The sequence below is a fragment of the Mobula birostris genome, chromosome 22 (genome assembly GCF_030028105.1).
Source record: "Mobula birostris isolate sMobBir1 chromosome 22, sMobBir1.hap1, whole genome shotgun sequence".
NCBI lineage: Eukaryota > Metazoa > Chordata > Chondrichthyes > Myliobatiformes > Myliobatidae > Mobula > Mobula birostris.
Window position 1 is genome coordinate 62,478,495 of NC_092391.1, and position 13,565 is coordinate 62,492,059.

Consider the following 13,565-nt stretch of genomic DNA (forward strand, 5'->3'; position numbering starts at 1 on the left):
ACACCCAATGACTTGGCCTCCACTGCTGCCCGTGGCAACAAATTCCATAGATTCAACACCCTCTGACTAAAAAAATTTCTTCGCATTTCTGTTCTGAATGGGCGCCCTTCAATCCTTAAGTCATGCCCTCTCGTACTAGACTCCCCCGTCATGGGAAACAACTTTGCCATATCCACTCTGTCCACGCCTTTCAACATTCAAAATGTTTCTATGAGGTCTCCCCTCATTCTTCTAAACTCCAAGGAATACAGTCCAAGAGCGGACAAATGTTCCTCATATGTTAATCCTCTCATTCCCGGAATCATTCTAGTGAATCTTCTGTGTACCCTCTCCAACGTCAGCACATCCTTTCTTAAATAAGGAGACCAAAACTGCCCACACTACTCCAAGTGAGGCCTCACCAGCACCTTATAGGGCCTCAACATCACATCCCTGCTCCTATACTCTATTCCTCTAGAAATGAATACCAACGTTACATTCGCCTTCTTCACTACTGACTCAACCTGGAGGTTAACTTTAAGGGTATCCTGTACGAGGACTCCCAAGTCCCGTTGCATCTCAGAACTTTGAATTCTTTCCCCATTTAAATAATAGTCTGCCCGTTTATTTTGTCTGCCAAAGTGCATAACCATACACTTTCCAACAATGTACTTCATTTGTCAGTTCTCTGCCCATTCTTCCAATCTATCCAAGTCTCTCTGCAGATCTCCGTTTCCTCAGCACTACCGGCCCCTCCACCTATCTTCGTATCGTCAGCAAACTTAGCCACAAAGCCATCTATTCCATAATCCAAATCGTTGATGTACAATGTAAAAAGAAGCAGCCCCAACACTGATCCCTGTGGAACACCACTGGTAACCGGCAGCCAACCAGAATAGGATCCCTTTATTCCCACTCTCTGTTTCCTGCCAATCAGCCAATGCTCTATCCACGTATGTAACTTTCCCATAATTCCATGGGCTCTTATCTTGTTAAGTAGCCTCATGTGTGGCACCTCCGCAATCTCTGCAGCTACTTCCTTCAGAACACGCGGGTGCATTCCATCTGGTCTGGGAGATTTATCTACCTTTAGACTATTCAGCTTCCTGAGTACTTTCTCTGTCGTAATTGTGACTGTGCACACTTCTCTTCTCTGCCACCCTTGAGTATCCGGTATACTGCTGATGTCTTCCTCAGTGAAGACTGATGCAAAATACTCCTTCAGTTCCTCTGCCATCTCTATCTCCCATTATAATTTCTCCAGCATCATTTTCTATCGGTCCTATATCTACTCTCACCTGTCTTTTACTCTTAATATACTTGAAAAAGCTTTTAGTATCCTCTTTGATATTATTTGCTAGCTCCCTTTCATAATTAATCTTTTCCCTCTTAATGACCTTCTTGGTTTCCTTTTGTAAGGTTCTAAAAACTTCCCAATCCTGTCTTCCCACTAATTTTTGCATCCTTGCATGCCCTCTCCTTTGCTTTAACTTTGGCTTTGACTTCTCCTGTCAACCACGGTTGCATCCTTTTTCCACTCAAAAATTTCTTCTTTTTTGGAATATATCTGTCCTGCACCTTCCTCATTTCTCGCATAAACTCCAGCCACTGCTGCTCTGCTGTCTTTCCCGCCAGTGTCCCTTTCCAGTCAACTTTGGCCAGTTCCTCTCTCATGCCACTGTAATTTCCTTTACTCCACTGAAATACCGACACATCAGATTTCGGCTTCTCTTTTTCAAATTTCACAGTGAATTCAATCATGTTATGATCACTGTCTCCTAAGGGTTCCTTCACCTCAATCTCTCTAATCACCTCCGGTTCATTACACAATACCCAATCCAGCACAACCGATCCCCTAGTGGGCTCAACAACAAGCTGTTCTAAAAAGCCATCTTGCAGACATTCTACAAATTCTCTCTCGAGATCCAGTGCCGACCTGATTTTCCCAATCCACTCGATGTTAAAATCTCCCACAATTATCATAACACTGCCCTTCTGACAAGCCTTTTCTATTTCCAGTTGTAATTTGTAGTTCACATCCCTGCAGCTGTTTGGAGGCCTATAAATAACTGCCATCAGGGTCCTTTTACCCCTGCTATTTCTTAGCTCAACCCATAAACCCACCTTCCGATCCTATATCACCCCATTCTAATGATTTAATATCATTTACCACCAATAAAGCCACGCCTCCCCCTCTGCCTACCTTCCTATCCTTCCATTACACTGTGTATCCTTGGACGTTCAGCTCCCAGAGACATGCATCCTTTAGCCAGGTCTCAGTGATGGCCACAATATCATACTTGCCAATCTGTAGCTGTATGATAAGATCATCCACCTTATTCCTTATGCTGCGGGCATTTAAGTATAATACCTTAAGACCAGTATTTGATACTTTTTGCTTTGATTTCACTGCAACTCATTCCAATGGCTACAAATTTGCCCCATCATCTGCCTATCTTTCCTGACATCTTTACTGCTCACTATCTTAGATTTATTTCTGTTTTCCCCTTCCTCCGCTCTGTCATTCCGGTTCCGTTCTGTTCTGTTGTACATCCACACTTTTGACAATAAAATGAACCTTTGAGATGAGGAGGAATTTCTTGAGCCAGAGAATGGTGAATCTCTGGAATTTATTGCCACAGGTGGCTGTGGAGGCTAAGTCTTTAGGTATATTTAAGGCTGAGGTTGATAGAGTCTTGATTAGTCAGGGCATGAAGGGATATGGGGAGAAGGCAGGAGATTGGGGCTGAGGGGACAAATGGATCAGCCATGATGAAATGGTGGAGCAGACTCGATGGGCCAAATGGCCTAATTTGCTCCTTTATCTTATGGTTCCTTTAAAACAGATAAGGAGGAATTTCTTTATCCTGACGGTGGTGAATCTATGAAATTCATGGCCACAGACAACTGTGAAGGCCAAGTCACTGGGCATATTTAAGGCAGAGTTGATAAGTTCTGATTAATCAGTGTGTCATATGAGCTGTGGTTCAGTGTGTAGCCCTTTGACTCTAGGTGATAGACGAGTTCCACTCAGAACTGAGGTACCAATTGCCCTGCTGCAGAAAAGGTGCTGCAGTCTTTCAGAATATTCTTCAAGGAAATGTTATAAACAGTGAAGGGTTTAAGATTGCGCTGGTGAACCTCAGCGACTTCTGACTGGTGGCTAACAAAACTAGGACAGCAGCTAAATACTTTGTTAACCACACTACTTATGGCAAACAATCATCACAAGTAACACCCTGTAACTTCCCTTTGGACGTAGAGGCAACTCAATATGGCAAAACTGAGGCAAGGCAGAGCGTGAAAGGTCGGACACAGGCTGAATTGAAGCCATGGGGTCCAGGCCCCAGAGGGTATCGATGCAAATGAACAGTGTTTGGATGAAGATTTACAGGCCGTATCGAGGTGGCGAAGTCCGGCATTTCCAAGAGGTAGAACATGTTTGAATGGAGATTTAAGCACGGGGCCAGATTGAAAAGGTCAGGTGTCGAGGTACGGGTTGATTAAGATCACTGCTCTGCGACACTTACTTGGCCCTGTGCTGAACTATGGGTCTCAGACTTTCTTGTACACTTCAATTCAGAAGTGCTATTTGCTTGTGGTTACTGTTTGCATGATGTTTTTTCATTGCACATTGGGTGTTTCATGATCTTTTTATAGGTTACTTTATTCTTTTTTATAGGCATGATATGGTTTTTTTTATTGCACATTGGGTGTTAAACAGTCTTTTTCAGTTTCTTTGTTTCGTGACTGCTTTGAGACAAATCTCAAGATTGTATAATGTATATACATACTTTGATAATAAATGTACTTTGAACTTTGAGTGCTGGTTTGAATATAATACCCACAACCACCCAAATGCTTCAGTTCAGGACATAAAAGTACATAGGTATTTGCTTAAATTATGAAGCCAGAAATACAGACCTACCTTGAATTCCTTTAATATTAGTAACTTGCATATTCCCAACTTTTACTAATACTGACAAACCCTACAGCAATTGCTTCTCGACAGAATGTAAACACTCAAAATGCAAACTGGTATACTTGGAAAACTGCTTTTTCTGACTCTACTGTGCTTTCCCAACCCCTCCTGGTTTTTACTGAGGGTCAGGGTGCAGGTTAACTTAACAAAACTCAAGTGAAATGTGTCATTTGCGTTAACACCCAGGGGCATGCTGGGGGCAGCCCGCAAGTGCCACCCATTCCAGCGCCAAAGTATGCTCACAATACTCAACCCAACACGAGCAACAAAATAGCGGTAAATCCAGCCCGATTCTTCACTCCCACCCATATACATTCCTCTACCGTCTTACCCACAGACTGGCAGACATTGGGTCTCTGATTTTCCGCAGCAAACTCAAGATTTGCAAGCTGTGCATCTCCTTGAGAGGAGAGGAGAGAAGACAAACCAGCCAGTCCTGCAGGTGACCGAAGTAGCATGGCCACATTCGGAGCAACTTTCATCCCTCAGGCCCAAAGGAAGCAAGTGTCGGATGGGAAATTGTACTGTTACAAATACTAACCTGTTCCTTTTCTCCACTTCACCCACAAGTTCATCAGTTGAAAACTGACCACGTACAACAGTGATGAGATTTTTTATAACTTCTTCAGAGCAATCAACGTCGAGTAGTCCACCTATCACCACTGGAAGCCTGCTTGGATTCACCTGCACACACAATTGTGGCGGGGTTAGTGCATTAATACATTTGCCGCAAAAACCTGAATTGACTCAACAACTGTAGTTCTCACCTGTGAATTTGACTTGGACTAACATTCTTGCCCTTAAACATACAGGCCTATTTATTAAACACTTCAGTATTGCAACACAGGTTTACCAAGGTCAAACGAATTGAAATGTTAGCCAAATGGTTTGAAGTTCATAAACTGACACTACAAAGATTCCAGATTTCAAGAAACAATTCAAATACTTGCATTACAGAATCAAAGAATCTTCTCAGTATTATTCACTTTTTTTTAAATCGTCTGCATATTGTCTCTTACTGCACACTGTTTGTCAGTCTTTAGGTACTGTATTTTTCCGTAAATTCTATTGTATTTCTTTATTTTTCTGTAAATGCCCACAAGAAAATGAATCTCAAGGCAATATATGATGACATATACATTTTCTGATCCTCCAAGAGGAGCACAACCTTCTCCTAGGGTTTGGAGGCTCGCATGCCTCAGTGACCCAGAAAGCTATGTTGGCTAGTCAGGGCCTTGTGCTTTGGCTCTTGGTATGGTGACTCATGCCCAACAGGCCAAAAGGTAGAGGTCCAACCAAGAGTTGTCTCCAAGTCCTCCAGGTTCGGGGGTTCAGCTCAGGGCCAACAACCCTGATGGCTCAAAAAATCTTTACAGAAACAACAATGAAGAATCCTTGTAACACATAAAATGCTGAAGGAACTTAACAGACCAGGCAGTATATATGGAAAAAAGAAAAGAATCCTTTATCTGTTTGTGATGGTATTCCTGAGTCTCTACCCATGACTTGTGAGACTGGCAGTAGTGAAAACCAGGAGGAAGCTACTAGCACAATGATGGAAGCGCTGTACACTGCCCAGATTGAGGTGGAGAAATTAGGACACTGATCCACACCTGGAGCACAATAGAGAAAGATGGCCAAGGACAGAGATGGAGGACCTTCATTGCTGCCTTAAATGCCAGCAGCATAACAGGCCGCAACATAATTTGATAATACATTTACTTTGAAACTTTGAAAGCCTTGAAGGTTTCATGATGCAAGGTGCTTGTGCTAAGTATTTGAAAATTGATTAAGCTGCAGACATCCTTGGATCTTCTCTCTTCCCCAACCGACCCAACACACTTTCTTCACAGCTGTACAATATACATTTTCAAAGGGCAGCCCATTACTCAAAAAGTAATGTATCTTAATGCATAAAGTGTAGAATATGACTATCAAAACAACAGCTGCCCCAGATGATTCGGTTTAATCGCTGCACTTACCTTCTGAACATAAATCTCAATATATTTCTGCAGGTTGTTGCGATATAAGTACAGAACAAGATCGTGCACAAAGTCAAATCGGTCACACACAATGATCAGCGGAAGCTGATCGGTTAACTTGGCTTCCTGGAAACAAAATAAAATTATTATTCGACTCAAAAATACCAGAAGTTAAATTGTGTTGATGGGATTTGTGTAGCCACCATATAGCTGAAGGAGGGTCAGCGGAGCAAATCAAAAGTAAATTTAACTAAAAAAAAAGTGCTGGAACACCTGGGTCAGGCAGCATGATGGAAAAGTTAAAGTTTCAGACTAAGACAGACCAGTACGATGCACAGGACTTAGGAATATCTATATAGTGAGGATGCCTAAGATTTTTGCAGTACTGTATTTGGCAACATGTAGTGGAGAGCGAGTTTGTAAATCTGACGGGAACAAAGAATGTTGAGATTAGCGAGGGTGCAGCACCATGAGAGTGATGTGGGACAGGTGGCAAAGGAGGAGTGTCGGGTCCAGACACGCCCAGCCTGGAAACACTAGGTAAGGTCATTTGATTCCAAACAATTGGTTTATTGATCATTACAGAATGTCTCTCTGGTGCTTCCCGCTCCCTCCCCTCTCCCTTCCCCTTTTCCCAACCATGATTCCCCTCTCCCTGTCCCTTTCCCACTCTCAATTCACAATAGAGACCCATATCTGAATCAGGCTTATCACTCATATGTCATGATTTTTTTTTTGCAGCAGCAGCACTACAGTGTAATACATAAAATTACTACAGTACTGTTGCAAAAGTCTCAGGCAACCTAGATATATATATATCTGCCCAAGACATTTCACAGTACTGTAGGATCTGCCCAAGACGTTTGGCAGTACTGTAGGATCTGCCCAAGACGTTTGACAGTACTGTAGGATCTGCCCAAGACGTTTAACAGTACTATAGGAACAGAATTAAGACATTCAGCCCAGAGAGTCTAATCTGCCATTCCACTGTAGCTGATTTCATTCTCAACCTCACTCTCCTGCCTTTACCCTCTAACTTTTGATGCCCTTATTAATCAAGAGCTTATCAACCTCCAGTTTACTTATAGCCACCGACGAAGCCTCCACAGCCGTCTGTGGCAATGTATTCCATCGATTCTGCACTGAATGGCTAAAAAAATTCCTCTTTATATTTGTTCTAGAGACACCTTTGTATTCTGAGGTTGTGCCCTCTGGTCCTAGATTCCCCCACTATAGGAAAACTGTAGCACTGAAGTAGTGAAGTAGAAGTGAAAAGAGACATGTCAGTTTCTATCATGTTCTCTTTGCACCAATGATGTATCTCAGGAACACTGTTTAATATCACAACCCCATTCATCCAACTACAAAATGCTCCGGAATAATTTTTCAATAAATTGGGCTTCAAGATTATGAGAACAGTGGGTTTTGGATCACTGCACAAGATCGCTGTTCAACTAAAGTCTCCCCATCATTTTCATGCTCCTGACCTATAAGTGCTCTGTTGGAAATCTGTCTTTTTTTTAAAATAATACTTATTATAAGATATGTATATTTTAACAAACTCATATTTTTCCACAGTCACTGGCAGAAAGCAATATAGCAGTTACGCTAACGGTTTATCACCTTTCTCATTTTTCATTGGCTAAGTATTAGCACATTACCCACATGATGTAATTGTTTTAATCATGTAACCTATTAACTCGTTTATCGCCAAGGAACTTCTTATCTATCAAAATGATAGATTTAGAAACATAGAAAACCTACAGCACATTACAGGCCCTTCGGCCCACAATGCTATGCCGAACATGTACTTACTTTAGAGATTACCTAGGGTTACCCATAGCCCTCTGTTTTTCTAAGCTCCATGTACCTATCCAGAAGTCTCTTAAAAGACCCTATCATTTCTGCCTCCACCACTGCCACCGGCAGCCCATTCCACACACTCACCACTCTTCGCATAAAAAAACATACCTCTGACATCTCCTCTGTACCTACTTCCAAGCACATGAAAACTGTGCCCTCTCGTGTTAGCCTCAGCCCTGGGAAAAAGCCTCTGACTATCCACACGATCAATGCCTCTCATCATCTTATACACCTCTATCAGGTCACCTCTCATCCTCCACCGCTCCAAGGAGAAAAGGGCGAGTTCACTCAACCTGTTCGCATAAGGCATTTCCCTCCAATCCAGGCCACATCCTTGTAAATTTTTCAGAAGCACCATCTTTATTCTTGTATCTTACATCCCTTAGCATTAATTCTCCTCTTAGCATCATTTCTCAGCTATTTAATTTGCTTAGTATTTGCATGTTTATTTGTATAAACTGATATCTTGGAATTAAGACTGCTTGTCATTCTTGACTCCCAGAAGAACCCCAAGGATCAGAAATTAAACAAAGATCCAAATGGTCCTAACTAATTGTCTTGGATTCAAAGCTCTTTCTCAATTTCATCTCACACCTCATTTTCACTCTTCTCTATGCAACTCCTCATATCCATGTACCTCTAGTTCTGGACTCACACACCTCGAGTTTAAAGCACCCTACTGGTAGAAGAATCTACAGCTGCTGAGACCAAGGAATCTCCTCTCTCAGCATCTATCTACTATATTTCAGACTTTTTAAGCAGAAGAATGAAGTTATGCAAAATTCAAAGTTTATTTCAGCTAAAAAGAAACTCCTTGAAACAAAAATCAGGCTTAATATCACCAGCATATGCCATGAAATTTGTCGTCTTTGTGCAAGCAGTACAATGCATACAGGGCCTCACCTGTAATTCAGCTCATTTATGAAGGGATTTGCAAGTCACTTACTGTGAGCTCAAACTTAAACTACATGTTGGAATTAAGTTGGCAAATCGTGATTAAATTCTCGAAAAGCATTTGGTTGAATACTTTCCCACATTCTTCAGTCTCAATGTTGCAGTTAGTAACCTGCCTAAGGTGTGTTTTTGTGAAATCTGGTGTTCAAAAAAAAAAATTATCACTCAATACTCTACTTGGAGCAAGAGAGAGAGGAAACACTTTTAAGTGTGAAAGTTGTGTACACTGGTTGTAGATGATACATGGACCCATAAGCAGTTGGTGCCTGTTGTTAAATAGGACACATGCCCAAATTCTTCAGAGGGCAGCACCTGTTTAGGTGATTATTTTTTCCCCCTTTGACACACTGTCACCTAGAGAACCTACCAAACTTGTTTTCCTCAAAAATTATTTTCTGCATCACAGTGATAAGAATATAAGCATCAGGGAGCGGCTGGTCACAAGAGCATATAAATAGCACCCAACACTTACAAAAAATAACAACCTGACTAAATGGGATATCTATTATCACTTTTTCTACTTTAGCTTAAATTACGCATGTGAACCACACTAGCTACCCTCCTTATTGACTGTGGCAACAAAAGTTAGCAATGAAGCATCTTGCCAGAAGTCTGGTCAATCTAAATTTGAATGCAATTAATCCAGTCAAGCAACCGCCTAGAGTTTTGACTAGAACTTTGACCAACTTCAATAGATATGTGATGGAGAGTATATTGACTGACTACATCACAGCCTGGTATGGAAACAGCAATGCCCTTGAACAGAAAAATCCTACAAAAAGTACTGGATACGGTCAAGTCCATCACAAGTAAACCCTTCATGGAGGGATGTCATGCTCATCTACATGGAGTGCTGTCACAGGAAAGCTGCATGCAACATCTGTAGACCACAAGACATAGCAGCAGAACTGGGCCATCCAGTCTGCTTCGTCATTTCATCATGGCTGACCCAGTTCCCTCTCACCCCCATTCTCCTGCTTTCTCTATAACCTTTCATGCCCTGACTTATCATGAACCTATCAACCTCAGCTTTAAATGCACCCAGAGCCGCCTGTGGCAACAAGTTCCACTGACACGCCACCTTTGGGTTAGAGTGCTGAATGTGAAATCAGGTGTTCTAAATGGCCATAGAACATAGAAATTTACAGCACATTACAGGCCCTTCGGCCCACAATGTTGGGCTGACCATGTAACCTACTCTAGACACTGTCTAAAATTCCCCCAGCGCATAGCCCTCTATTTTTCTAAGCTCCATGTACCTAAGATGCTCTTTAAAGACCCTATTGTATCCACTTCCACCACAGTCGCCAGCAGTACATTCCACACACCCACCACTCTCTGCGTGGAAAAACTTACCCGACCTCCCCTCAGTATCTATTTCCAAGCACCTTAAAACTATGCCCCCTCGTGTTAGCCATTTCAGCCCTGGGAAAAAACCTCTGGCTATCCACATGATCAATACCCCTCATCATCTTATACACCTCTATTAGGTCATCTCTCATCCTCTGTCACTCCAAGAAGAAAAGGCCAAGTACACTCAACCTATTCTCATAAGGTACACCCTCCAATTCATATCTGTTCTAAATGGACATCCCTCTATTTTGAAGCTGTCTCCTCTGGTAATAGACTTTCCCACCAAAGGAAACATCGACTCCATTCCACATCCACTCTACCTAGGCCTTTCAACATTTGATAAGTTTCAATGAGATTCTGACTCATTCTTCGAAATTCCAGTGAGTACATCATGGACCCCCGCCACCCAGGACATGCTCTCTTCTTGCTGCTGCTGATCAGCAACAATCAGCTCCTTGGTCTTATTGACACTGAATGAGAGGTTGTTAGGAAACCACTCAGCCAAATTTTCAATCTCCCTCCAGAATACTGATTCGTCACTACCTTTGATGCGGCCCACATCAATGTCTTCAGCAAACTTGAATAGCATTGGAGCTATACTCTGTCACACAGTCATAGGTGTAAAGTGAATAGAGCAGGGGACTAAGCATACATCCCTATGGTGCACCTGTGTTGGAGATTATGGAGGAGAAATTGTTGCTAATCCAAACTGACTGAGAAAATCCAGAATCCAATTGCAACAAAGAGGTACTGAAGCCAAGGCACTGAAGTTTATTGATTAGTTTTGATGGCATTGAATGCTGATTCTGTTTAACATCTAGTGCTTTCAATATTGACTATATTCATTAAAAACTGTAACTTCTGAACCAGCTATAATACAGCACGGTCAATGTACTGCAAACAGGGAGTCTGCTGCTGCAAGATTTTCATTGCATATATGTTTATGAAAAACTTGGTTTTAAAAAAAGATTGAGCAAGATGGTGCCAGTGAACCATGGCAATGTTCTGCGGGCTATGGGCAATACTTCTAGATTATGATATTTTAGTGAACAGCTTAGATCTACCACTTTGAATGTGAAATGAGCCATGCTGCTAAGCAAAAAGAATGGACTTCTGGAGGAATTCAGTGGGTCAGGCAGTAATAGGCAGTCAACAATTTGGGTTTAGACTCTGAGGTGACCAATTTGTGTTTTTTTTTTAAAAACACCGGCAGCATTAATGGAAAAGCTGCTTGGTGAATGATGAACACACACAATTGTCTCCTTCTCTTCTCATTACTAAATCAGACTCTCAGGTCCCACAATGCCAGGTTCAGGAGCAGCTGTTGCCCTGCAGCCATCGGGCTTTTGGAACAGGTTCACTCGCCTCAGCACTGAAGTGACTCCACAGCCTATGACTCACTTTCAGGGACTCTGCAGCTCGTGTTTATTATTTACTTTGTTAAAATTTGCAGTTTATCCTCTTTTGCACAAGGAATGTTTGTCAGTCCCTGTTGTGTGTGGTGTTTTGTTGGTTTTGTATTTCTTTGTTTTGTAGATGCCTGCAAGAAGACAAACCTGAAAGTTGTATTTATTTATTGAGATACACAACAAAATAGGCCAGTCGAGCCCAGATACCCAGACACTGCCCAGGTACCCAATTTAATCCTAGTCTAATCATGGGACAACTTAAAATGACCAATTAACCCTCCCAACCAGTTTGCCTTTGGACTGCTGGAGGAAACTGGAGCACCTAGAGGAAATCCACATATGTGGTTTATATACTTAAATAATAAATTTACTTTGAACTGTGTCCTCCAAGAGGGCTACAACCTTGCCATAGGGTTTGGTGGCTTGTGTACCTCAAAGACCCAGAAAGCTACACTGGCTGTGATTTAGCTCTTGGGTCACCCATGCCAAACAGGTCACAGGGTAGAAGCCAGACTAAGGGTGGTCCACCAGGTTCAGTGGTTAAGCTCAGGGCTGACACTGACTGGTTAACAAAAAACTTAGAAACAGTAAAGAAGATTCCTTCTATGTAGCCAAGGGCAGACAGAGATGGTGGACATTCACTGCTGCCCCAAATGCCAGCAGCATTATAGGCAATTAATTTGAACTTTGTAAAAGTTTAATTAAAGGGCAGCACCGTAGCATAAAGGTTAGCACAACACTTTACAGTACAGGCAACCCTGGTTCAATTCCCACCACTATCTGTAAGGAGCTTGCACGTTTTCCCTGTGACCGTGTGAGTTTCCTCCAGGTGCTCTGGTTTCCTCTCAGTCCAAAGATGAACCTGTTGGTAGATTAATTGATCATCGTAAATTATCCCGTGATTAGACCAGAATTAAATTAAATCCCGGGGGTGGGGTGGAGAAGAGGGATTGCTGGGCAGCTGGAAGGGCCCACACCACACTGTATCTCAATAAATAAATACTAAACCACTTTTTTGCCTAGTCCAAATGGAGATTTACTTAAAATTTGAAACATTTACCCAAAGAACTAATACAACACATGAGCACTTGAAAGGAAGCCCAGAACAGCTGTTTTATTCGCTTCTGTTTGCAGAGTGATGCAGTCACAAGGTCACCTTCCAGCGAAGTGAACAGAGTTAATGCTGAAAACATCTCAAATCCACCCTGTTGCAGGCACACATTGGTGAGCTACCCAGACAATTCCATTCACTTTTAAAAGAATTTCCAAATCCATTAAGCTCAGTCACCCAAAGAGCTTCTACTTCATGAACTATGCACTGCTTACAAATTCAGCAAAATCAATCTGTCCTGACATGAGCATCTGAGCAACCCTATATGAGCAGTGTACATCAGGGTTACGCTAACAATGAATGAACTGAATACTGAACAGATTGACCAGATGGAGGAATTTTCCACAAGTTAGGCTGCACGTCACCCCTAAAGATGTCACCACCATATACAATACTCCTCAGGACCACACTGTAGAACTACTTAAACTGACAAAAAGCCAACAAATTTTCCCAAAAAGGCAAAAAACACAACCAATGCGCTTTTCAGATTTTTGACTACATGGAAAAAATAGAAAGTGACATAAAATCTTGTAAATACCTTCAGGAAGTTTTTCACACGTTCTGAATCATAACAGTTGCTCTCGCGACATATACGTTCAACTTCCTTGATCTGCCCAGTTTTGCAGGCTGCCTGAATGTACTTAAAGTGGACATCTGGTTCTTGGCTGAAATTCACAATGGATCCAAGGAAGTAAAATAATCCTAAACGAGAAGACAGCACATGTATGAGAGACGGGTAGTGTCTTGAAAAGTTAACTCTATTTTCAAATTTTTACTATCTCATTTAATAAATTTAAAATATATTGAAGAAGGATCTTTTGAGCTAATCTAAAAAACATTGGCATCATGTAAAATCAACAAGAAAGATTGTAAAAACTTAATTTACTAAAAATTAAAATCCAAAAGTGTGAGGCTGAGAAAGTATTCATCCC

The 13,565-nt window shown here is 41.8% G+C and overlaps 1 protein-coding gene across 4 annotated transcripts in view; it reads right to left on the minus strand.

Moving 5' to 3' along the window:
• Positions 1-13,565, minus strand: part of LOC140186507 (clathrin heavy chain 1-like) — a 132,953-nt gene that overhangs the window by 53,712 nt on the left and 65,676 nt on the right. For all 4 annotated transcript variants that reach the window (XM_072240884.1, XM_072240881.1, XM_072240882.1 and 1 more), the window contains exons 14-16: positions 13,172-13,335; positions 5,944-6,069; positions 4,503-4,645 (exon numbers count right to left, since the gene is read on the minus strand). In XM_072240884.1, coding sequence (XP_072096985.1) covers positions 4,503-4,645; positions 5,944-6,069; positions 13,172-13,335 — 433 coding nt within the window. The remainder of the gene's footprint in view (positions 1-4,502; positions 4,646-5,943; positions 6,070-13,171; positions 13,336-13,565) is intronic.